Source organism: Bemisia tabaci, chromosome 1, assembly GCF_918797505.1.
Source record: "Bemisia tabaci chromosome 1, PGI_BMITA_v3".
NCBI lineage: Eukaryota > Metazoa > Arthropoda > Insecta > Hemiptera > Aleyrodidae > Bemisia > Bemisia tabaci.
In genome coordinates, this window is record NC_092793.1 from 71,797,180 (window position 1) to 71,822,818 (window position 25,639).

At 40.3% G+C, this 25,639-nt stretch overlaps 1 protein-coding gene across 2 annotated transcripts in view; it reads left to right on the plus strand.

Moving 5' to 3' along the window:
* The window catches only part of LOC109033194 (uncharacterized), a 40,327-nt gene extending 14,962 nt beyond the window's left edge, over positions 1-25,365 (plus strand). The window contains exons 7-16 of one of the 2 annotated variants that reach the window (XM_019045693.2): positions 5,217-5,458; positions 9,528-9,743; positions 10,524-10,684; positions 13,438-14,017; positions 15,776-16,162; positions 16,878-16,908; positions 18,289-18,360; positions 20,959-21,063; positions 22,270-22,389; positions 24,725-25,365. In XM_019045693.2, the coding sequence (XP_018901238.2) occupies positions 5,217-5,458; positions 9,528-9,743; positions 10,524-10,684; positions 13,438-14,017; positions 15,776-16,162; positions 16,878-16,908; positions 18,289-18,360; positions 20,959-21,063; positions 22,270-22,389; positions 24,725-24,930 (2,120 nt within the window). In that variant the 3' untranslated portion in view covers positions 24,931-25,365. The remainder of the gene's footprint in view (positions 1-5,216; positions 5,459-9,527; positions 9,744-10,523; positions 10,685-13,437; positions 14,018-15,775; positions 16,163-16,877; positions 16,909-18,288; positions 18,361-20,958; positions 21,064-22,269; positions 22,390-24,724) is intronic. The other variant, XM_019045694.2, reaches the window with a different exon arrangement.
* The last annotated feature ends 274 nt before the right edge of the window (positions 25,366-25,639 follow it).

Below are 25,639 nucleotides of genomic sequence, written 5' to 3' on the forward strand. Positions count from 1 at the left end.
CGCTTCCTACCTGGGTGATTTTCTGTCTCTCTCGCACTTGTACTCTTGCTACCTGGGCGATTTTCTGTCTCTGTTGCACACCCAAGCGTCCCGCCAGGCGATTTTCTGTCTCTCTCGCACTGGGTGCCCTTTAACGGGGCGACCGAGGGTGCAACCACTCTCGGAGGGTTGCGGGGAAACGCGATGCTGCTTTGACGGAAAAACCACCCAAGTCCCGCCTGGCTATTTGCTGTCTCTCTCGCACATATACGCTTCCCACCTGGGCGATTTTCTGTCTCTTTCGCACACTTTAGCGAGCCGCTGAGCCATTTTCCGTCTCTCTCGCACACAATCGCGTCGTGCAAGGCGATCTTCTATCTCTATCGCACTTATACGCTTGCTACCTGGGCGATTTTCTGTCTCTCTCGCACTCGGTGCCCTTGAACGGGGCAACCGAGGGTGCAACCAGTCTCGGAGGGTCGCGGGGTAACGCGATGCTGCTTTAACGGAAAAACCACCCAAGTCCCGCCTGGCTATTTGCTGTCTCTCTCGCACTTATACGCTTCCTACCTGGGCGATTTTCTGTCACTCTCGCACACTTTAGCGAGCCGCCCGGCTATTTGCTGTCCCTCTCGCACTTATACGCTTCCTACCTGGGAGATTTTCTGTCTCTCTTGCACTGGGTGCCTTTGAACGGGGCAACCGAGGGTGCAACCACTCTCGGAGGGTCGCGGGGGAACGCGATGCTGCTTTGACGGAAAAACCACCGAAGTCTCGCCTAGCTATTTGCTGTCTCTCTCGCACTTATACGCTTCCTACCTGGGCCACCCAGTGCGAGAGAGACAGAAAATCGCGCAGGTAGGAAGCGTATACGTGCGAGAGAGACAGAAAATAGCCAGGCGGCTCGCTAAAGTGTGCGAGAGAGACAGAAAATCGCTCAGGTAGGAAGCGTATAAGTGCGAGAGAGACAGCAAATAGCCAGGCGGGACTTGGGTGGTTTTTCCGTCAAAGCAGCATCGCGTCGCCCCGCGACCCTCCGAGAGTGGTTGCACCCTCGGTTGCCCCGTTCAAGGGCACCCGGTGCGAGAGAGACAGAAAATCGTCCAGGTAGCAAGCGTATAGGTGCGAGAGAGAAAGAAAATCGCCTTGCACGACGCGATTGCGTGCGAGAGAGACAGAAAATAGCCATGCGGCTCGCTCAAGTGTGCGGGAGAGACAAAAAACCGCCCAGGTAGGTAGCGTATAAGTGCGAGAGAGATAGAAAATAGCCAGGTAGCTGGCTAAAGTGTGCGAGAGAGACAAAAAATCGCCCAGGTAGGAAGCGTATAAGTGCGAGAGAGACAGAAAATAGCCAGGCGGCTCGCTAAAGTGTGCGAGAGAGACAGAAAATCGCCCGGGTAGGAAGCGTATAAGTGGGAGAGAGACAGAAAATCGCCCAGGTAGGAAACGTTTAAGTGCGAGAGAGACAGAAAATCGCCCAGGTAGGAAGCGTATAAGTGCGAGAGAGACAGAAAATAGCCAGGCGGCTCGCTAAAGTGTGCGAGAGAGACAGAAAATCGCCCGGGTAGGAAGCGTATAAGTGGGAGAGAGACAGAAAATCGCCCAGGTTTGAAACGTATAAGTGCGAGAGAGACAGCAAATAGCCAGGCGGGACTTGGGTGGTTTTTCCGTCAAAGCAGCATCGCGTCGCCCCGCGACCCTCCGAGAGTGGTTGCACCCTCGGTTGTCCCGTTCAAGGGCACCCAGTGCGAGAGAGACAGAAAATCCCCCAGGTAGCAAGCGTATAAGTGCGAGAGAGATAGAAAATCGCCTTGCACGACACGATTGTGTGCGTGAGAGACAGATAATAGCCAGGCGGCTCGCTAAAGTGTACGAGGGAGACAGAAAATTGCCCAGGTAGGAAGCGTATACGTGCGAGAGAGACAGAAAATAGCCAGGCGGCTCGCTAAAGTGTGCGAGAGAGACAGAAAATCGCTCAGGTAGGAAGCGTATAAGTGCGAGAGAGACAGCAAATAGCCAGGCGGGACTTGGGTGGTTTTTCCGTCAAAGCAGCATCGCGTCGCCCCGCGACCCTCCGAGAGTGGTTGCACCCTCGGTTGCCCCGTTCAAGGGCACCCGGTGCGAGAGAGACAGAAAATCGTCCAGGTAGCAAGCGTTTAGGTGCGAGAGAGAAAGAAAATCGCCTTGCACGACGCGATTGCGTGCGAGAGAGACAGAAAATAGCCAGGCGGCTCGCTCAAGTGTGCGGGAGAGACAAAAAACCGCCAGGTAGGAAGCGTATAAGTGCGAGAGAGATAGAAAATAGCCAGGTTGCTGGCTAAAGTGTGCGAGAGAGACAAAAAATCGCCCAGGTAGGAAGCGTATAAGTGCGAGAGAGACAGAAAATAGCAGGCGGCTCGCTAAAGTGTGCGAGAGAGACAGAAAATCGCCGGGTAGGAAGCGTATAAGTGGGAGAGAGACAGAAAATCGCCCAGGTAGGAAACGTTTAAGTGCGAGAGAGACAGAAAATCGCCCAGGTAGGAAGCGTATAAGTGCGAGAGAGACAGAAAATAGCCAGGCGGCTCGCTAAAGTGTGCGAGAGAGACAGAAAATCGCCGGGTAGGAAGCGTATAAGTGGGAGAGAGACAGAAAATCGCCCAGGTTTGAAACGTATAAGTGCGAGAGAGACAGCAAATAGCCAGGCGGGACTTGGGTGGTTTTTCCGTCAAAGCAGCATCGCGTCGCCCCGCGACCCTCCGAGAGTGGTTGCACCCTCGGTTGTCCCGTTCAAGGGCACCCAGTGCGAGAGAGACAGAAAATCCCCCAGGTAGCAAGCGTATAAGTGCGAGAGAGATAGAAAATCGCCTTGCACGACACGATTGTGTGCGTGAGAGACAGATAATAGCCAGGCGGCTCGCTAAAGTGTACGAGGGAGACAGAAAATTGCCCAGGTAGGAAGCGTATACGTGCGAGAGAGACAGAAAATAGCCAGGCGGCTCGCTAAAGTGTGCGAGAGAGACAGAAAATCGCTCAGGTAGGAAGCGTATAAGTGCGAGAGAGACAGCAAATAGCCAGGCGGGACTTGGGTGGTTTTTCGTCAAAGCAGCATCGCGTCGCCCCGCGACCCTCCGAGAGTGGTTGCACCCTCGGTTGCCCCGTTCAAGGGCACCCGGTGCGAGAGAGACAGAAAATCGTCCAGGTAGCAAGCGTTTAGGTGCGAGAGAGAAAGAAAATCGCCTTGCACGACGCGATTGCGTGCGAGAGAGACAGAAAATAGCCAGGCGGCTCGCTCAAGTGTGCGGGAGAGACAAAAAACCGCCCAGGTAGGAAGCGTATAAGTGCGAGAGAGATAGAAAATAGCCAGGTTGCTGGCTAAAGTGTGCGAGAGAGACAAAAAATCGCCCAGGTAGGAAGCGTATAAGTGCGAGAGAGACAGAAATAGCCAGGCGGCTCGCTAAAGTGTGCGAGAGAGACAGAAAATCGCCCGGGTAGGAAGCGTATAAGTGGGGAGAGAGACAGAAAATCGCCCAGGTAGGAAGCGTTTAAGTGCGAGAGAGACAGAAAATCGCCCAGGTAGGAAGCGTATAAGTGCGAGAGAGACAGAAAATAGCCAGGCGGGACTTGGGTGGTTTTTCCGTCAAAGCAGCATCGCGTCGCCCCGCGACCCTCCGAGAGTGGTTGCACCCTCGGTTGTCCCGTTCAAGGGCACCCAGTTCGAGAGAGACAGAAAATCCCCCAGGTAGCAAGCGTATAAGTGCGAGAGAGATAGAAAATCGCCTTGCACGACACGATTGTGTGCGTGAGAGACAGAAAATAGCCAGGCGGCTCGCTAAAGTGTACGAGGGAGACAGAAAATTGCCCAGGTAGGAAGCGTATAAGTGCGAGAGAGACAGCAAATAGCCAGGCGGGACTTGGGTGGTTTTTCCGTCAAAGCAGCATCGCGTTACCCTGCGACCCTCCGAGAGTGGTTGCACCCTTGGTTGCCCCGTTTAAGGGCACCCAGTGCGAGAGTGACAGAAAATCGAGCGAGCCGCTTGGCTGTTTTCTGTCTCTCTCGCACACCAAGCGCCCCTAAGGCGATTTTCTATCTCTCTCGCACACTTGAGCGAGCCCCCTGGCGGTTTTCTGTCTCTCTCGCACGCCCAAGCGTCCCGCCAGGCGATTTTCTACCTCTCTCGCACACTTGAACGAGCCGCCAAGGGCATTCGAGGGCGCAACCGCTCTCAGAGGGTCGCGGGGGAACGCGATGCGCCTTTTTTGCGCATTGATTGTATTTTTCAAACATATTGTATACACAGTAAGGACCATTCAGGCAAAAAATGAGCGATTATTGAGTGGACTTTTCAGGGTAATGGTCGATTATCGGAATCATTTTGGTGTTATTTTCAGTTTTTTACGCCTTTTTTGGACAAAAGTGAAAAAAAAAGATACTAAGGCCCAAACCACCATCAGAATTGTTCTTTAGGCGTCTTTCTAATACTCTTAGGAGCATTTTAAAAAAAATTGGAGCGAAAAATAACTTGCAGCTCAATAGTTATCTGCATTTGAAGAGGGGAAGGTTTTGTCGCCAAAATCAGACAAAATCACAAGAAACAATCAACCGCAGCACATCAATGAGTGAAGTCGAACATTTCATGCATTTTTTTCTCAACCTTCATACTTTCATTGACATTGTGTCAAATTTTCACTTCAATCCGACGAAAAATGGGCCCGGTGTGAATTTTATTGGGAAAAATGACCCTCTCTTTCTCAGAAGTTCGAAACGTCACTTTCTTGAAAATTCTTAAAACTTCAAAAATTCATATCTCAATGAGTTTTTCGATTTGAGACCTAATATTTTGCAGAAGTTCATTATTTGGTGGTCTGATCAAGAGAAAAATTTATCATCAAAATCCGAGTCGGGTGGTTGCATGGCTGGTAGGTTCTATATGGAATGACCCTGTTTGCCTCCTCCAAAGTAAGTAATTTTGGGTTCTCAACTTGATTTGTGGCACTGGATTCTTTAATTGTTTTTTACTTCCCCAGCAAAATTTTGCTTTAGTTAGATAGTCAAGATTTAGAGCAGGCTGAATGAATTTTAAAAATTCACTTACTTATGTAGCTGCTAAATTTCTTTGTTAGCTACGAAAAGTTTTATTGACTTGCTGAAATGTTAATTCTATCCACATTATTTTTGTATCCATCTGGTTATCATCAAAGAACAGTCTAAGTTTGTGTTTGATAACTGTTTGACCCTTTCTCTTTGCCTTAACTTTTAGAGGAAGATGCCGAAATCATTTTCAAGATAAAAGAATGGATAAATTCAAATCTAGAGGCGGAAGCTAATACACAGTCACCTGAACACAATGAAAATGACATGATTTTAACACTAGAAGAAAATGCTCCTGCAATTGATAATGCTGAAAAAGTTGAGGCGCTATTTGAAACAATTGATAAGAAGCTGTCTGCTGAAGATTTTACAGACCTTAAATACGAGTCTGTTTGTCACATGTTTTGTCAGGTAATGGCAGTTTTCAAACTGGCACCGTGAATTTCAATTTTTTATCTGAAGGTTTTACGCCGAAAATAACGTTGGTCAGCTTTTGTGTCAAGTCATCATTAGTCTCAATTTAAATTATACCCTTCGCAACAAACAACATTACCCTTGAAACCAAAATTACCAGATAATGAGAATTATTGGAGTAATTAGAGTGACGTGAAGTTACTATCCAAAACGTTTTCACCAACTTGTCTACTATTTTTTTTTTCTCTTTCCTTCTGTGTTAGTTAAGTTTTCAAAACATCTGCAGAATTTCGAAAAGGTACAAAACAGCTTCACTCAATTTTTACCTTGCACATGTGAACCAATAAGGAATTCAGATAGTTGAAGATGTGTATTTAATCAAATTTGAATCACAATCGCAATTATCTTTTGAATCATGATAGCTAACAATTTGAAAAAGAAAGTAGCATTTGATTTTCTAGCCTGTTTCATTTGAATTTGCATCGATTCAACAGTAGCGCATCAGTGGTTCTAGTGAACGAAATTGCACTAAATATGTCGGCAGTCCAGTGAAAATAGCCCGATTTTGCATGTGCTGCGTTAAAATATTGATTTAAGATTTTCAGATATTCTTTATCGCGAAGGTTGGCAGCACTTGAAATCAAAGATGAATTGTTGACAGGGATATATTGTAGTGCTAATTATGTAAGGTTAACTAATGTTCTGATATTCTCATGTACCTTGTGTTTACGTGAATTGGGTTTGGTTCCATTTTCATCCCCTTTTAAGAGATCTCCTTCCCTCTCTCTAAAGCAGGAACCTAGGAAAAGTCTGATTAGTTTTGATCGGAAAGGATCTTTTAGGAAAGAAGAAATTTGAGTCAAATCTTTTTTTAACAAAATATTAGTGGTAAAACATTATCATCTTTCAATTCTACTTCTTAAACTTCCTCAAAAAATTCTGACACTTCTACTTTATTAGCCACTAATAAATGAAAAAATAAAAATACACTAATAAATTACTTTTTTAATAGCCACAAATAACTGACAACCAGAAAATTTTGCACCTGTTTATTCAAAAAACAAATCCTTTTGTCCAATTTTAGTTGAATTTTAATCATAACTAGCTGCTTCAGCTCGCTACGCTCGCTTGCGTCGACTGTTGGCTCGCCTCGCGAGCCAAATTTTGCTACTACAAGTAATTAGAGGACTTCCTGGAGACAAAATGATAAATTCAAAAACATAGAATAAGAAACTAATAATGATAACCACCTACTTCTAAAAAAAGAAACATCCTCGAAAAATAAAAATCACTCCTGGAAAAGAAAATCAAAACTTTTTGTGAAAATTTAACGGTGCGAAAGGGTGAAGATTAATCACCGATTCTCTTGAAAAAACACATAAGCTGCTGTAAAAAAGTTAATTTTTAGTAAAACCTGTGCTGCTGTAAAAAAGAAAATTATCCTCTGAAAAATACACATCAAAATTAAGTAATTTTAATAATGTAAAAAAAAAACTAAAGACAAAATCAAGAAAGCAAAACTCTAGATGCACTGATAGGAAACCTGGACAAACCGAGAACTTATTATGAGCAATGCGATGGAGGAAATTCGTAGCAGGTGTTCCAAGTCAGACAGCATAAGGAAGGGAGTGATGCTGCCGTAGGACTCATGCCAGAGTAGAAGGGTGACACGTTTTGTGAGCAGGTAGGGATGGGTTTACGTGGAGAGGGTAACAGAAAATCAGACTGTGGGAGGTCCAGGTCCCCCAACCATATGACTCAGCTATTAACCTGCTAAAACCAGCAGCTAGTTTGTTTAATCGAGGTAATTTTGCAACATCCATCGTGCAAATCGAAAAACCAAAGAGTGCTGGCACATCTAGAGCCTAAGAGCTTTCGTTTACAACAAATCCGAGGAAATTGGTCCAGTAGTTTCCGAGATCGAATTAGCACAAACTGTCCAAACTGAAGGATAACAAAAAAAGCCTTGGGATTTAAATACAGGGTGTTTCAGACCACCCGTACCAGGCCTTTTTCTCGGTTGGTTTAGGTCGTACGAAGTCGGAGACTGCGGGGTTGAATAGGGAATTGACCCCAAGGAATCCGAATTTTGTGGTCCCGAAACCCCCCATATTCCCTTGGGGGGTAAAGGGGGGGTCACGATGCTAAAAGTCACGGTTCCCGACCGAATTGCGGATCGATCGCATTAGAATTGAAAAGCACGGAAAATTTCACGTGGAATTGACCCCTAAAAATCCAAAATCGGACCATCCAAGGCCCATAAATGATCCCCTAAAGAGGGGGACAGTACCCCCTCCATAATTTCTCTTTGGTCTCAAAATTGACGTAAATTCTCCAGAAAAAGACGGTTTCCCAGGTAATTGACCTCGAGAAATCCAAATTTCATGGTCCCGAAGCTCCTCCAGCCTCCCTTGGGGGGTAAACGGGGGGCCCAATTTTAAAAATCGGGGCTCCTTTCCGAATCGCAAATTGATTGCATCCAAATTGAGGAGCAGAACACATTTACATCTTAAGTGACTCCTAAGAATTCTAATTGACCCCCCTGAACGGCAGAAAGTAACCCCCTGAGGAAGGGGGCCTCCCCCCCGCCAAAAATTTCTCAGGATTCCTCTTTGGTCGCAAAATTGACTTCGATTCTCCAGAAAAAGACAGTTTCCCATGTAATCGACCCCGAGGACTCTAAATTTCATGTTCCCTGAGCTTCTTGGGGTCGATTACATAGGAGACCGTCTTTTTCTGGAGAATCGACGTCAATTTTGCGACCATTCAGGAATCTTGAGAAATTTTAGGCGGGGACGAAGCCCCCCTCCTCAGGGAGTTGCTTTCTGCCGTTCAGGGGGTCTATTAGAACTCTTAGGAGTCACTTAAGATGTAAATTTGTTCTGCTCCTCAATTTGGATGCAATCAATTTGCGATTCGGAAAGGAACCCCGATTTTTAAAATTGGGCCCCCCCGTTTACTCCCCAAGGGGGACTAGAGGAGCTTCGGGACCATGAAATTTGGATTTCTCGAGGTCAATAACCTGGGAAACCGTCTTTTTCTGGAGAATTTACGTCAATTTTGAGACCAAAGAGAAATTATGGAGGGGGGTACTGTCCCCCTCTTTAGGGGATCATTTATTGGCCTTGGATGGTCCGATTTTGGATTTTTAGGGGTCAATTCCACGTGCAATTTTCCGTGCTTTTCAATTCTGATGCGATCGATCCGCAATTCGGTCGGGAACCGTGACTTTTAGCATCGTGACCCCCCCTTTACCCCCCAAGGGGAGGTGGGGGGGTTTCGGGACCACAAAATTCGGATTCCTTGGGGTCAATTCCCTATTCAACCCCGCAGTCTCCGACTTCGTACGACCTAAACCAACCGAGAAAAAGGCCTGGTACGGGTGGTCTGAAACACCCTGTATATAGATGGCAGTCAATTTTGTTATTAAATTTTTATTGAACATAAGGATGCTTAGTGAGTACACCCAGTTGTCAATCGCATAAACTCTAAGCTCTCTCTTTTATTATAAATTTTTGGGCAATTGTTTCGGAGCTTTCTTGCTTCACCTTCAGCTTTATCACAACTGATCCTTGCTGATAAATCCCAGCATTTCTTTCTTGATTCCATCAAGGTCATTGTTGTTTAAGAGGTGTGTTTGATTATCACTATGTTTAAGAGTTTGTTTTCAATAAGTTTTATCTCCATCGACTTTAAAGATATGTCAGCAGGCTGATTGTTGAAGTTGGTAGACAAAGCTATAGACAAAGAAGACCAAAAGGATATGGAGGGGTTGTATTGGTTGAAACGGGTGGTTGCAATGGACAAAGGAGGTGGGTAATAAACTGACTAAGGGCAACCCACGAGAGACCCTTTAGTTGGTCCATCATTTTCTCCCCCAGTCTATGAGAACCACCCACTGATCTCCTCTTCCAACCTAATCATGCCAGTAGATTATTATTTATAATTATTTCAATTTATTGAAACCTATGCCCACAAATCTGATAAATTACAAATTATAATATCACTAAACGCCCCCTAATTTCAATACCTGAAGTAGATCATGTTTTTTATTGAAATTTTTCAGATTGTAGAATTTCACAAGCTTGATGATGACCATGTAGCCTTACGGGTTAAAAGAAAGAGCAGCTGCCCTTTAAAGCTGACAGTCTTTCCTCTTAGCTTGAGGAAATTTAAAACTGTCAATGATTGTCTCAGCGCTGCAACCATTGAAGAAAATCGACAGGATGTTTCAATTTTACTGAAGAACACCTCAGCCAAACCTGTTTTTCAACTGTTGCAGGTAAATAATCACCATCTGGTATAATTTGCTCCACCTCTAAACTTTTGGTCCATCTTGCATTGTTGCTCGTTTCTTGCAAGTTTCTTAGAATGATGTAAAGACCCAGTATACCAATTTGAAACCAAATCAGAGGGGGTCAAGCTTGGAACCTAATTGTGTCCTAGCGGAATGACCCAGCTGTTGAAACATACGCAGAGTATGCTAAGAGCTAGAGAGATGGATTTCTGGAGGATGTTAGCTGGAATAACACAATTCATCAGTCCATGGAAATGGAAGATGACATCATATGAAGTCTTGTATGTTCGTGTTATCAAAATTACAGAAAAGAGGCAGCCTAAAAGGATTGGGTCTCTACCGGGAGTGGATGCAGGAGACCCCCAGTAAAAGGCTAGTAACAAGAGATCTAATCATAGTATGGGTGTGGTAACTCCCTAAGAGGCTTTTGGAGGGCAGAGGGCTCTAGGGGTCAGGCTATGGAGCTATGAAAGCGACCCTCTTGTCCGTACATGATGGTGTGGCTTTGAGTTTTTCTCATGTTCACCAAAGTCTAACTTTTCATCATGTCATATTTTTTTCTGCTACTCAAAACAACAAAATTGAGATAATTCTTCACTCCTGTTCTACTACAAGCAGTTCCTTATTTTTGTCAAGTCTTCATGCTGTTACGGTTAAACATTCAACAATTACTCACAGCATTCCACTCCTCTTTTTGTTCTTCTTCTAAAGTAGCAATTATTGTTGTGTCTATTTTAAGTTATTGATTTTTTCCCTTTTTTCTAGGATGACAAAGATATTTTCATTTTAAATTGTAAAATACCACCGAGAAAAGGTACAAGTAAAGCAGACCAATTAATAACATTGGATATAAGTGAGGGAGACATCATCTCCATACATCCTCGAATGAAGCAGTCATTTAAAAAATCGTTGAACAATTGGAAGAAGTAAGTTTATATTTGTCTTGAAATTGGCATCAGGAATTATAATAGACTCAGGACAACTAGGAGCCACAAAGTAAAGAAACAAATAGACCAACAAACAAACAAAAAACACGTTTTTGACTGAAAGCTGAACGAAACATCCATTTTTTTTGTAAAAGACATAAGTTGAATCAATTCAATTGAAACTATGCAGATCTCAAAAAGTAAAAACAAATTATGCAAGCAAGTATCAAAGATAAGTGTTGTGTTAAATAACTGAGGACATGACTTTTTCAATGGTTAGTGATTCATTGGTATGGCACTGATAAGTAAATTAACTGAGTATATGTAAATTGTTCAGAGCCTCAAAGTAGCACAGGAAGTCTACTATATGGAAATAGTAAGGATACACTGAAAACTTACAGATATTGAAAGGTTGGTACAGAAGTACAGAAAGTGTAGAGATTCACCATGGGAAGGTACTAATGTACTCGCTTATGAGGATAAAATTTACAAGTAGCCCTAGGAGTATGCAATTTCTCAAAATAGTCCTCTTAATCATAAATTTACTTTTCCAAATCTAGATTTCTCAGAAGTTCTTTTTTATCGCTCGAAACTAAATCTAACTTTGTTTTTCTCAAATAAATACCACAGCTCTCATTATGTTTTTGTTGCTGGATTTTGAAGACCTGTGTACACTAAGAAAACTGTTTTTGTTAAAAGCTGAACAAAATTTTCTGATTGTATGTCTTTGAAAAAAATTATGTTCCTTGTTAAGTCGAAAATGTAACTAATTTAAAGAAAAAGAAAGAAATTGGTATTGGGTAAAAAGGGGCTTTTAAAAACCTCTCCTAAAAGGAATTTTTGCAGAAGTAAGGAAAAAGTGAGGAAAATATTTAAAAAAGCAAAGAATTCAAGTGATGAAGTACCATTAGACACCCTGCAGTAGTACTAGTGAGTAGTAAGTAGCCGGACTGACCAGTGAGGTGCTCTCATGGAGCCTAAGCAATAGCATAACTTATGTCATGCACCATAAAGTCGGACCGAGCTCCTTATCTTGTAACAATGACGCATACCATATTCCTATATGGCTGTCTAACGAGGTAATGATAGGTGGCAGTGAGAACCAGTGGCGTCCTTTCAACATAACTTTGGGGACAGCAAACGACTTTTTGCTTTTGCTTACCTGTTGAAATTACATGATACCTAAGTAAATAAAAAAATAAGTAAATAATAGAATTGGTGCCAGGTATCCAGCAATTATCAGGATTGCCGGATTATTCGGTCCGATACTGTTTGCGCGGGTATCCGTATCCGGCCGGATAATCGCACTATCCGATTTTTGGACCTGCCGGATTATGCTTTTTTGGCCATGAAAATTTCGAGAAATTTTTGGTGATATTTTGGCGCTCTCCGGCGCACTTTGACTAGTAATGGTAATTGTTCAACTTTTTGAAACTTGTACTACCGGAATTAAGTACATTTTCCGCGAATTAACACGATCGCAACATGATCCTTAGTTCCTTAAGGCCGCGAGTTTAAATTTCAAAGACGGAGAGTGCAGGTAGAATAGGAAAAAAAAACAATGCCACCAACAGATGCATAAGTTCCTCCGTTGGTAACGTTTTTAGTCCGAGCGTAACTCCGCAAGTATCGTAATGTCGCAGTATGCAGTCTGTCATTGCAGTATCAAGACAAAGGCCAATTAAGTTCGTAATGGGTTTAAACATCCATTTCTCTTGTTCATTTAGAGATCTCTATCAAAAGAGATTGACCAAGCAACTTTTCGTATCAAGACAGGCTTTGAAACGCTGGGACTTTTGATTGGCAAGCGGCAACGGTGCTTTCAAAAGTGTGAGGTTGGCAGCGCTGTTTTCCACTTTAGTCTCGTTTACTTACTCTTTTGATAATATCTTTCTTTCTGCACATCAGAAGTAGATCCCATCACATCACGAATCAAATGAAAGCTAATGCTGCTCATCTGCCGGGTCATTTTTTATTAGTATTCGTTATAGCAGGCCGACTTATCGCGTGTCTTTGAAAATTAGGAGGTCGCCAGTACAAAGGCACATACATCGTAGATGACAGTCTCGATGGCACACAGTGTGCCTCTTGTCCCAAGTGCAAAACCGTGAGATTTTCCTCACGCGAAAAAGCACTATCCGGATCCGGTATTATCCAGTTCTGGTCAGATACCTCAGCAAATTATCCGGTATGCGGCCGTAGACGGATACAAAACATTTCTATCTGTATCCGTATCCAGTGCCACAAAAAATCCATTTCGGCCCAACTCTATGAAACAAATAAGTAACATGATGAGGGCATTTATTGTAATCTGAAAAATGTAGCTTGATCTATTGCTGTTCTTCCTGCTATGTATTTTCCTCATTTTTACTAGGCCCTCAGAAATGCAGGCCCGCCTCAAATGATGCCACTAGTAACAACTGGGGGAGACGCTTCCTAGGGCGGAATATTTTGGAGTATGGTTTTCCTCCCATTAACTTGAACTCTGTTGTTTCTATCTCTCTCTGGTAGGAAGCAAACCATTGAGCTAGGTGCTGGAGAACGTAGGCTACAAGTGATCTACAATTAATTAAAACTCAGTGGAACTACAGAGCTTAATAGTTTCTGTGAAAAGAATTTGGAAAATCTGTTTTTAAGGTTCTCTCATATCTTTAATGTTGAGTTATCTTTCAAAATAAAAAAATTTTTGGTTCTCATATGAGATTACCTTTTGAAATGCATCTTTGAAGTATACCTTTTATTATTTTTTTCAGACAGTGTAATGAGATACAAACCACATCATCAGACAAACCAGTTTTAACTTCCAAGGAAGTCACCTCCATTTCTAATGTGCCAGTGAAAAAATCACCAGTCAAGAAGTTAAAGAAGTTCAATGAAGAAAATTTTATCAGCTCTGATGAGCGCCTTGAAAATGTAGCAGAAAATGAAAGGCTCCAGAATGAAAATGGAAATGGATTTGTGAGTGCCGCAAATAGTGATCTAACGTATGTACAAAATACAAGACAGTTGGATGATGAAGAGCTAGCATTATCGCAGGTGAGATGCATAACAAAATCACTAAAAGAAGGCAAGGATAAAAATATTCCTGTAAGTAATGTACCTCCTACAACAAAATTATCAGAAAAAGGAATGAAAGAAGCTATTGCCTCCATATGTTATCATTTACATCATAAACAAAAAGCCGAAAAACAAACAGCGGATGTGAACACCTTGGATGAAGTTCTGTCCCTGTCAAGGAGGGCCTCGACTACCGCAGCTGCTATATCTAATAGGTGTTTCGATCGTTCATTTGATTCAGTCAAGTCAAGTGAAGAAACTTTACTGGATTGTTCTGTGAGTATACAAATTTTTAACCAAGGTTTGTGTGTTGTTTACCTTGTCTGCACGTACTGATGAAGAAGAATGCATACTGTGGGCTTCTAGAATTGCAGATACATCTTCTCTTTCTTTTTTATGACCTGTTTTGCCGTCCCTCCTCCTTGTGTAGGAATTAAGGATTTCTATCACGCTAGTAGCTTTTGGAGAGCTTTATGATAGTGGTAGATATATATTTGGGTCAGGACATTTCCTGCACTATAACTTTCGAAGATGAATACACCCTATAAAACCCTCCGAAGTAAATATTTGCGCACTAAGCGCGGGCCAGCCCCCCCTTCCCTCCTCTGGAAACGCTTTGCGCCTCAGGTGTTATGTGTTACTCTCATGATTTCTTATTACAGAGTTATATAGTAGCTACCGCACTGATGTGATAAATCTTCTCCAAAAACGATTTTTCTCTCATTAGTTGCTCGGCTTGTATCCTTTCACACACTTCACAGCACATGATGATCACCATCTTCGTTTTCAAGTCATGGAGTGAATAAGTTTTCAACACCCTATCAGACTGTTTGATCGAAAACAACTGTTGTTGACTGTTGAAATCGGTATATTATACTTGATGTATTGCAAGAACATATGTAGACATGTACCCTCCAGTCCTTCAAAGACCGGCCATTTTTAATTTGGGCAACTCGTACCTCATAAAATCAGGGGGTGTTCACTACTTCAATTTTTAAATTATTGACCGAAATCACGCAGTAAGCGGTACCTTACTCGACTTATCAGTGAATATCTAACAAATATACCCTCATGCTCTTCAAATTTGGTTGTAATCTCGGATTTGGGGCACCTTGTTCGACCAAGGAACTTTTTTGACCGCTTAATTGAAATCTACGACCAAAATTTCAAAGAAATGACACCCCACATGACGCTATGACTCCATATAATTTTTAATAAGCTGAAATACTATTCAGCCATATCATGGCCGATATTTTGAATTATAGGCATTCTAAGGAGGTTCTGGGATCGAACTGTGGTAAACCTTTGTATGTAGCATTTAGGACGACCTGATGATTATGTTCACATAGGTGAAGTTCACTAGGCAATTTGCTCCATGGAACTCCCCTTTTTTCCATATTTCTCCCCTACCATAAATCAAGCTTTTATGGCATCAACATGGTTTCTCTATGAGGGAAAGTATAGAATGGCTTTGTCACACATAATTTATGCCTTGGTATACTCGTGAATTTTTGATCGTAGATCCAAATGGAACTCCTTTGTTAGCCAGTTTGCATCCATTCTTTGTTAAAGCCTGTGATCGATCAGTTTTTTCTTTTTCTCCCAACAAGCCGAGGAATAACCTTGCAGTTAGTATAACAGAAAAAATAGAAACATGTTTTGTCTCACACATCTACACAATTTTATCTAAAGTTGAAAAATTTTAAAAAGTTCAGTAATGCCAATGCTAATGCATAATGGGTATGCATACTACTGGGAGTATGCATACTAACAATGGGTATGCATACTGGGTATGAATAAATGGGCAAAATATAGAGGTATTTCTTATCCGAAAGCTTTAGAGAACCTCATATGCATATCGAATGTGGAAGCTCCGTTAAGCTCTCTGATGAAAAGAATTCTCTGCCTGTGATGTATCATATTGCATGTAAAAGTATGAAGTTCTTCACTCTTTAGACCGTCAAGTTTTACATTTGTTTCATGTTTGAAGTCACTCACCAACACATTTTTTCCCTTGTCTTTCTTATCATTCAGATCAAAAGCAATTCAGTAAGCCCGACAGAAAAAACAGTGACACCAGTCAAAATTAATTCAACCAAGTGTGGCTCTCCAAAACGTTCCCTTCGATCAGCACCTACTAGGATAGCTGAAGTGAAACAAAATGGTAGCGACTCCATGAATTCATCTCCTAGTAGACATGTGAAGATAAGAAAATTTGAACATTCCAATGATGTCAGTCGAGATTCATTGGATCCCTTTGAGCTTTCTGATGCAGAAAACTCTTCCACAACAGAAATTGAAGAAGAAAAAGAAGATGATGATGATGATGATGATGACCTGGCTACTGTAATTATTGAAACTAAAACGAAAAAATCACCTCCCAGACCAGTTACCAGCACTCCTAGGAAAGGAGAAAAAGCTGTAAGTTTTCTTTTCTCATAACTGTATTCACTCTTTGTATTTCTAAAGAACTTATGACCATAGAATCTGCTGTATTTATGTCAAATAAAAGACATCGCCATCCCATCTAGCATCTGAGTCTAAAAATTAATTTTAAAAAAGAACTTGTTCATTAAATCAAGTTTTTGTGACTGTTAAGGATTGATTATACTATAGAGATGAGCCCCAGGTAAACATTAAATAATACAAATCTCAGTCCAGTAAACAACTTTGAATATCTTTGTCCAAAAATTTGGGTTCATTTATGGTTTATTTTCATACTTATGGTGATTTTTTACTCAGGTTAAAATCTTAGATCGATTGTTCAACTTATTTTTCAAATATTCTTAGAAAATTAAAATCAAGGTATTAAGAATTAATCCTAAAAATATTGTGCTTCAAACCACAGCACCAAGGGTTGTGTCATTCCGCCATACCTGGACTCTTTGTCCCGCATAGGTACCAGTTGCAAGTGCATGAAAACTTCCACTTTGAGGTGGATTCATCCACCTTCTATGGGAAAAGAAACAAGTTTAGTTTTCTGGCTCAAAAAGTGATAATATTTTTATGATTTTTTCTGTCTTTTTTGCCCTACTGCTCTTGCACAAGTTTACTCTCTTATCTAGAAAAGCTTAAATTGTTTATTCTCCTCTTTGGGCATAAAAATGTTGTAATATTGCTGTTATTGTTGTTTTAGGAGGATAGGCTGTCTTCAAATCACAATACAAGTAAGCCTTATTTTTCTACTTTTTTAACTCTTACATTAATAACCTAACCTAACAGATGGCACATTAGCAGCCCGATTGTTTCCACATCAATAAAGACATCATTAAGTTTGTGAAAAAAAGTTTATCTATCAAAAAGTTGAAGTTATAGAGATCGTTTTGTCCAATTTATTGACTAATTGTAAGTAAACTGTGCCGTGTTGCGGATATGGCAAAGAGTAATCAACCAATTAGCATCAAGACCTGTGATTGGCTTTCAGCGCTCTGACAGCAGCAGATTTTGGTACAAACGCAATTGAAAACTCAGTTTTGAAGTTATGTTTACATCAAAAACTAACATGTGGTGCAGGGCCTATGTTAGTTATCGATTGACAGAGGATTTTGTGTATCAATTTGAATTATCAATGCCAAACAAATCGGCCTGAGGGTAGTTGAATGAAAAACGCAAGGTTTCATAAAGTCATGCTGATAAGGGTCTCTTTGTCATCCAGAATGAAGACTTGTGGAAATTTTAGTAATTTCTTTCACTCCATGCTTTTCTCTACCCTCCATAAAATTCAGTGTGTCACCTAATAGGAATGAGAAGCACTTTTTGAAGGTGACTTCTCCAGGTCTATAAGAGCATACACGTTATAATGCATCTTCCGTTGCGTTCCTTGAGTCAGTCACCTCTCATTGGCTCTATTATGTCCACACATTAAGCTGGCTATAGTGACTGATTTTTTGCTGGTTGCGCTGGACCAAAACAGTTAATGACTAGAACCCTATTAGTGACTGGTGTTTTGACCGGCGCAACCTCGATGCGCTGCTGTGCAATAAAATATCATTTATGTGTCATTATTTAACAATATTTCTCATGCATCATTGATTAAAAATATTAATTATGTATAACTTATTTAAAATATTATTAATTATTAAAGGTGGCCCCCCAGTCAGTGGCGCTAAGCCCTAAAACAAGCTTGCCATGATCCTCTAAGGGGAAAGTGTTTTGTCGAAGAATTAGTCCAGTAATAGAGGTCTCCATAGCGAATTCTTGTCCAAGATCCTTTAGTAGCCCTTTTGAAGTCCCCGTTCTGATATAATTAGATAATAATTGTTTCGTTTTTTTTGTATTTGCTTATTTGCCATCAAAAGGTTTAAATACAGAATAAAATTACATCAAATCAGATGAGAGATAGCACAAAAGAAAACAGTAAAATTATAAGAGGTAAGTTATAACTAAATAACTGTAGACTGTCTATACACTTTTGGATGGCTACCGGAAATCGCCGTTGGGCATGTCATCAGCAGAATTAGCTAAGATGTTACATGATTATTGTTTTTAAATTTATCTTAATATTTCAATCATGATTAATTTCTTTGCATTGTTTTTCCTCCCCTCAGCTCGAAGGAGACTTAATGATGATGGAGGCAACTATTATCTTCTAATCAAAATCAAGCCCACGGATGAAAACAGTAAGCATATTTTCTCTCCAATTACAAGGGTCATCTAAGAAGTTATTTTGTCCACCCTATATCCTCTGAACCAAAAAAGATAAATCAAACCGAAAGAAAGGTATTTATTAGGCATACTCTGAGCTATGAAACAAGCCCAAGATTTTGGAAATTGGTCATAAATTTCGTAAAAAACCCCGCTTTTACTGAGACCACCGACCATTACTGCGAGCCGACTTCCTGATGCATTAGCAGATTTCGCAAGTATCCTGATTTTTTGGTAACGAACGTATTAGATTTATTTTGATCCTCTTATCTGCAGCTTCAATCCAGCACTATCTTTAGTTCTGACGTTTATGATCCGCTATTTTTTTTTTTTTTTTTAGAAAATCAGATTTCTTTTGGAAAGACCTACAATGCAAGTTAATATCTCCGTGTGCCTTGAATTGATAATTTCTGATGCTAGAATCTGCCATTTTTTTTCTAATGTTAAAGATATACTAATTAATACCCTACCAATGAATTGTTCCATTACTATCAATTGTATATAATTAGTATATTTTGCCTCAATTTTTGGAAAGCTATGAATGTAACGTAACTAGGCACGGATTTCTTGAAAGTCCTTGAGTTTCAGTTTGCGTAGGTTAGGGGTTGCTTAGGTTTGTTTATGTATATGAGTCTGCTACCAGGATAGTGCAAGTCAGGGTCGGAAGTCTGTATTTTGGGGGCCATTCAAGTATTATGCAAGAAATTATGGCCAATGGACTTTTTGACTCCCCCCCCTCCACCATGTAAATTCCCCATTAAACCACCTCTCACTCCCTTTCTGAAGTATGTAAGAGTGGTCTTACCTCCCCCCCTCCTCCAATTTTTCATGAAAAAATAGATAAAGCCTAAGAAATAGCTGGAAAAATTTTTTTTATTAGAATATATAATCTGCAGGGTGTCTACTGTACAGAAAGAGTACAGATACACTGTAAAAGCAGGGATTTCGGAAGGTTGGAATAGAAGTACGTATAAGATACGGATTTTCTGTGAAAAGGCTTGGAAATTTGAGATTTTCATGATAAACTCTGAAAGGTATCCTTGGCGGTATGCGAATTCTTAACATAATCCATTCATTAACAGGATGTCTACAAGTCCGGAATTTCCGGAAAGTCCGTAAATAGTACTGATTTTTTAAGGGCGGTCCGGAAGTACTGAGAAAGTGCGGATATTCCGCAAGAAGGTCTGGAATTTTCTTCATTTTTGTCGCATTTTAAGAGAGAAATTCAAATCTTTGAAATGCCTCGAATTTCGTCAATTGGAGGTACTGAAAAAGTATTAAATTTTTTTGTTAGGAAGGCTCTGAATTTCTTTGGAATGTACTGAAAAAGTACTGCAAAAGCACTGATTTTTTGCCAGCCTGTTTTAGTTGACACCCTAATTAAGTTCCTGGTCCGATTCCTTGTGTTTTTCGGTTCATTCCGTTGCCATTTATCATTCATGTATTATATTATTCCTCTCTGCCAATCTGGATACAGTTAAAAATGTGTGTAAGGTAAGGAAAAGGCAAACAAAAAGCAAAGATTTTTGAGAATCGTCATAATGAGGAATTTTCGAGACAGTAAGGAAAAAGCAAGGAATTTGAATGGCAGGGTACCAATAGATATGTAAGACTGAGTTTGACCCCCCTCATAAAAGACGGTGAGACAAGCTCAGACCCCCTCCCCCCTCTAAGTTGCTCACGTGTTACTTGATCAGCTGTATATGGCGGGGACCCCTTTGCATGTATCGTAAACTACTTTCTCCTATATGGAAGAGGTATTTGAATCATTAAAAATTCCTCTTCCTCACTAAAAAAATATTTAAAATAGAGCTCATGTTCTAAAATGCTATTTCGCCTCATCCGCAGTTATGCAATGGGCCTGTTGCAAACTTTTGTTAGAGCAAAAATAAGAGTTGTTTCTATCAATGAATGTCTCAATAATCACAATGGGCGCATTGGCAAAGTTTGAAATGCACTCCTAACTTCACAATCTGTGTCAGAAATTTGCGTTTTTTTTAGCTTCTCGCTTCAGAAACGATACTACAGCACAGGTGAACATTTCGTTAGAGGAGTAGTTCCATACAACCCTTTCGCGACAGCAATACCCAACATAGCCAACGCTTCCACGCGCAAATCGCAATCGGGAGCACAAGGTCAACCAAAGCTGATCTTTATCAACGCAAAGAAATCGTGGATGTAAACAAGCTGGGTTGTTAACAAATGGTTAGAATCTCGTGCAGGCACATACTTTTCGGCGGAATTGTGTTGGCCATGTTGAATATTTTGTAGAATACTAGTGAACAGGGGTTGAATGGAACGACTCCTCTGACGAAATGTTCACCTGTGCTGTAGTATGGTTTTTAAAGCGAGAAGCTCAAAAAAACGCAAATTTCTTAGGCAAATTGTGAAGTTAGGAGTGCATTTCAAACTTTGCCAGTGCGCCCATCGTAATTTTTGAGACATTTACTAATAGAAGCAACTTTTATTTTTGCTTTATCAAAAGTTTGCAACAGGCTCATTCAAAAGTTCAAACAATTAATTCTAAAACGAAATTTACCGTGGTTTCACTGGTTTTCCTCTTCTCTTTCTAGATGGTGATCCTGCTATTGTTACTTGTCATTGTAGAGCTTGTCAAAGATATGTTCCAATAACTTCATTTCCTATCAACTACATGTGTCCTGATTGTCAAAAGAATGGTAAAAATGTCCTCTTTCTCATTTTAAAATTCAGCTACTACTCATAAATATGCTATGTATTAGGTTTTCACCCTTTCATTATCAGGCTAGATCCTGTGTGTGCATGCTCCACAAGGGAAACCCCTTACAAATTGGAGCGCTTTTTGTTGGAAAGTCTCTAAAGTTGTAGTTTAGATCCTATTTGACGGGTAGAGCTACAAATGTGAATACTTCTGAGTGGCAGTCATTGAGTGATGGCAGAATCCTTACAGGAGGGATGGGGTTACGCTGAATGCAAAGAAGCTGCGTTTGTGGTAATGAAAGGGTTTCAAATTTATTCTCTTGGAAATTTTTCTTAAAATGAACCCTTGTGGATGCATCACCTGATATGAGCCTCACAGCATTAATTGTATAAAAAATATCATCATTTCGATTTGTCATGAGGAAAGTTCAAGGTATTTGCACCAGCTGTATATATTAGCCAATGACGTCGGATTGCTAGGGTGTCGTCGACTAAGCGATGTTTACATTGCTCAAGCAGCGTCCTCGAGTAATCTGACTTTCCAGTCAATATATAAGCTGGGGCAAAGCACCGAGAAGAGAGACCATCCAACTGGCAAGACAGCTCATTAAGTCAGTTTGGATCTAGCATTTCATCGCTATCAATTTCCCTTGGTCCTGCGACACTCATAGTGCACCGAAGCCTCCTGCGATTACCGAAGTGTGGCCCCCCCCCCCCTTGCATAAAAGAGCAATAAAATATAAAGGAGTGTCCATGTCTCCTCATGTAGGTGTAACCGTATACCTGATTTAGTGATTTCTTAGACCACCTCACCCCATATCACACCAGATTGCACTGCATCAATTCAATCAGAACATTTTACGTATCACATCATTATTCAGGGCATTTCAAGCTGGTCTCTCTCCTGAAGAGCATTAATGTCAATGTTACTGTCACTAGTATCAATGATAATATTTTTGATGTGATACATTAATGCATCTTATGCATTACCAATATGTCATCGCTGCAACTGATACTGTTCCTGATTCACCAAGTTAATAAAGAATGTCATGGTTGATGGTGCTGATGACATCACATATGCCCTTTGACACAAAAGAAAGGGCAAATCGACACCCTGAGATTTTGTTCTTCAAGAATCTTTCTGATGAAATCCAAAAACATTTTTTTTCAATGTCATAAAGTTCACTTCAATTTTTATTTTACAGGTAAAAAGTCTAAACTTCAAAAACCATTATTTTTGATGATATTTCATCTTTTGCACTTGAACTCACTTGAGCACAAAGAAGTTGTTCTTCGATCGCCAAGAGCTGAAGAATTTTTAGGAGGTATGTGTTTTTAATGTTTTTGATACTCTCCACCCGCAGAAAGCTAAGTGTTGTGAATAATTTTCCTTGAAAATGTATTGCATTTTTTCTATTATACCAACAAGTAAACGATCTTTATAAAATTTTTATGATTAGGAAGTATTGGCAGGAGCGTGAGGTCTAGGTAAGCAAAGCAAGCTCTGCCTGTCCTAAGATTTCAGAAGGAAGAAGAAAATTATACCCATCAAATTTGTTGAATTTTTGCTGATCGTAATTGATGAAAGATTTTAAAGAGGTAAATTTTAGAAATAATAGAAGAGGAGAAATATAAAAACGTATAGAACAAAACCAGGCAAATAGAGGCAACATAGCGCAGTACACGGTCAGGTCGCCAGTCAATTTCTGCTTTGGAAAATCACTTGCTGTGGAATGAACGGAGAGTCGCAACTTACAGAGGAATTCAAGATGCAAGGGCAGTGCGGCATGCACTAAGTCGAAGCGATGATCACTGCTTGCTCCCCTATGCTCTTGAATGTGGTATGCTATATTTCGACGGTGTCAGTCGACAATCTTATAACTCGATTTTTGTCGATTTTGAGTTAGCTGCAGAAATAAAGTGTAGTAGATGCCCTTTACCTGCTATCAAAATATTTCAGTCGAAAAAAATCTGGAAGTCACCCAAAAACGTAGAACTCAAAACACGTATCTCGGCGTTAATTCCAATTACACATAACTCGTGCCGTCGCGCCGCATTGTTACACAACGCGCGCTCTCCCGGGAAGAATTGTGAACAGTTCAGGAGGGGAAATTAAAAGTTAGTACATCCTGGAATCTTCAAACAACAAAAACATTGTTATTGTTTTAACATCTAACATCAACTCCGAAGGATAACTGAATAATCGTCCGCTTATTTTTATCTTCATTTCATTTTAATTTGTAATTTGATGGCGTAAGTCCGCCATTATTATCTCGTTCACGATGTCTGAAAATCTCCGCCTCTATGTTCTTTTTTTATAAGAGAACCGATTGACATCATTCCTTGAAGTTTATACAGAATTTTCTTTGCAGAGAGAAGACAAATCACGGCAGTTATAAAGAACTGCCGTTGAGTAGTTTTCCGTTTAAAAAATAAAGTACGACAGGAAGTCTGCGACGTCATAAACCGAGTTATGTGATTGCCGACTTAAGCCGTCGAATTGTTTTCTGGTGTCATTCTTAAGATTCGCTACCAATTAAAGTTTGTAAAAAGGAACTTTAGGCTACTTTTAAAGTGAGGGGAGTCTTATTTAGTCTTTATTCAGTCAACATCCGCAAAGAATAGTTTGAATCAGTAATTCGCCAACCACGTATCTCAGAATTCAATGCTGGACCTTAGTTTCACAAACACAACTCGGTCTTTCGGTCATTTCTCCCGACAGAGGAGAATATTATTCAAAATGATGATAGAGTCTTATAAAGCATCTTATCCTTGCTGTCTCTAAGAATTATTTCTCCTCTACCTTCAAAGATGAGGAATGTAGAGAGTTTTTTCTCTCTCCTGAAAAAATTGCGTTTTCCGAGTTATGTGATTGCCGACTTACACCGTCGATTTGTCCTTTATGCACTCTCTCGCTGCCACTCTACGGTACTCTCTCCAGAGCAGGTGCATGCTGGCTGCCAACAATTCTTTAATATAATGTCCTTTTGGATATATTTGGTAGTGAATGAGACAAGTTCAATCCTGCTTTCAACGCAGAGAGATAATTTTTTCTTGGAAACTAATTTGATTCAAAACCTACGTATATAAAGCTCTAGAACTGAGACCTCATCTGCTAGGAATAACGTTCTGCCAGATTTCTTTCATATCTAATTTCAGTTTTGACCGTTTTGACTGGCACAACCTTGTTGGAATCCTGATCTTGAAAAGAAAGGCACTGATTGCTTGTTTTCTTTAATTCTACACCACCATTGTTGCTAATTCTGCCTTGCTCCTGCTCACCCTTGCATACCTCATCATACTGCCCGCTTGAAAGAAAGCAACAAATTGTTGTAAATACACAAAAGGAAGACACATGCTTTGTCCATAGGAAAGGTAGATCGGAGGGATCTCTGATCTGATCAAAAAATAATGTTTTTTTAATTGATAATATCTTGGCTTTAACCGGAACGAATCACCAATGTTTTTTGGTCTCAGGCCTATGATGAACTTGCTGTTAACCTTTTAAAATTTCATCAAAATTTACCTCGACCTACTGTTCCCTCAATGATCTTGCAGGGTTTTCTATCTCTAACGACTTCAAAAAATCCTAGCTCTGCCAGAAAAATAATAATGAGAGACAATAACTATACCCCAATCATTTTTTCTCTATGTTAACAGGTTGCTCTGTCAACAGTTTCATTCAAGATGAAGAAGTACGAAAAAGAATCTTGAGCAGCTTGAAAAAACTCAGTATCCTCTCTCCGCCAATGGAAAATGGAGTTTTTGTATCTCAAAAATTATCTTTACAACTAGGTACTGTTATTCTTGGAAATTATTCACAAGAAATAGTAAGTTTTGAAATACCCAAGGGTTTCAAATCATAGTTAATCCATCCTCGGTCTTTTTAGCTAGAGAATCCTAAATGTCAACAAACGCATGGGACCTGAATTCTTGGTAATCTTGTATTTTTTGTTATGCTTATTTAATATTTAACTACTCGTTACAGATGTCTCAAAGAAAAATGTCTAATAGTATGTCACAAATTAAACAGAGCATAAATATTGGTGTATAATAGTCCACATAAAATCCTGTAGGCATTACTTAAGTAAACTTTAGATTGCCCAATACTTTTTTTCTGAACTTTTAGACATTTATTTTTTTCTTCCTTGTGATTTGTAACAAACAAAACAGTTTTTATTTTCTTTCTCTCAATTTTATTTTTGTATAGCCCTTAATTTATGAATGATTGTTGGGTGTATCAATAATATTGTTACCTATTTGTGAAATTCAGGAAATAAAAATATATAGCCTGTAATTTTCATTTACCACGTTGCCTACCTGTCAATTATTTTATTCGATCACCTCGACTGAAAAGGAGGGGGGCTCAGAAGTGACTGCTTTCGATTTTGATGCAGTTTGCGGCAAAGAACGATTCAGGACAGTTCATCAAAGAGTGACTTTCATTTTTTGCCATTTGACTTCTGAAACCTTTAAAAAATTGTCAGAAATTGCCAACAGAGGGGAATTTCTCATCATCTGCAGTACGAAAAATGACAGTCAGTGTACTCTATATTCTTCAGTATTTGCCTTGCA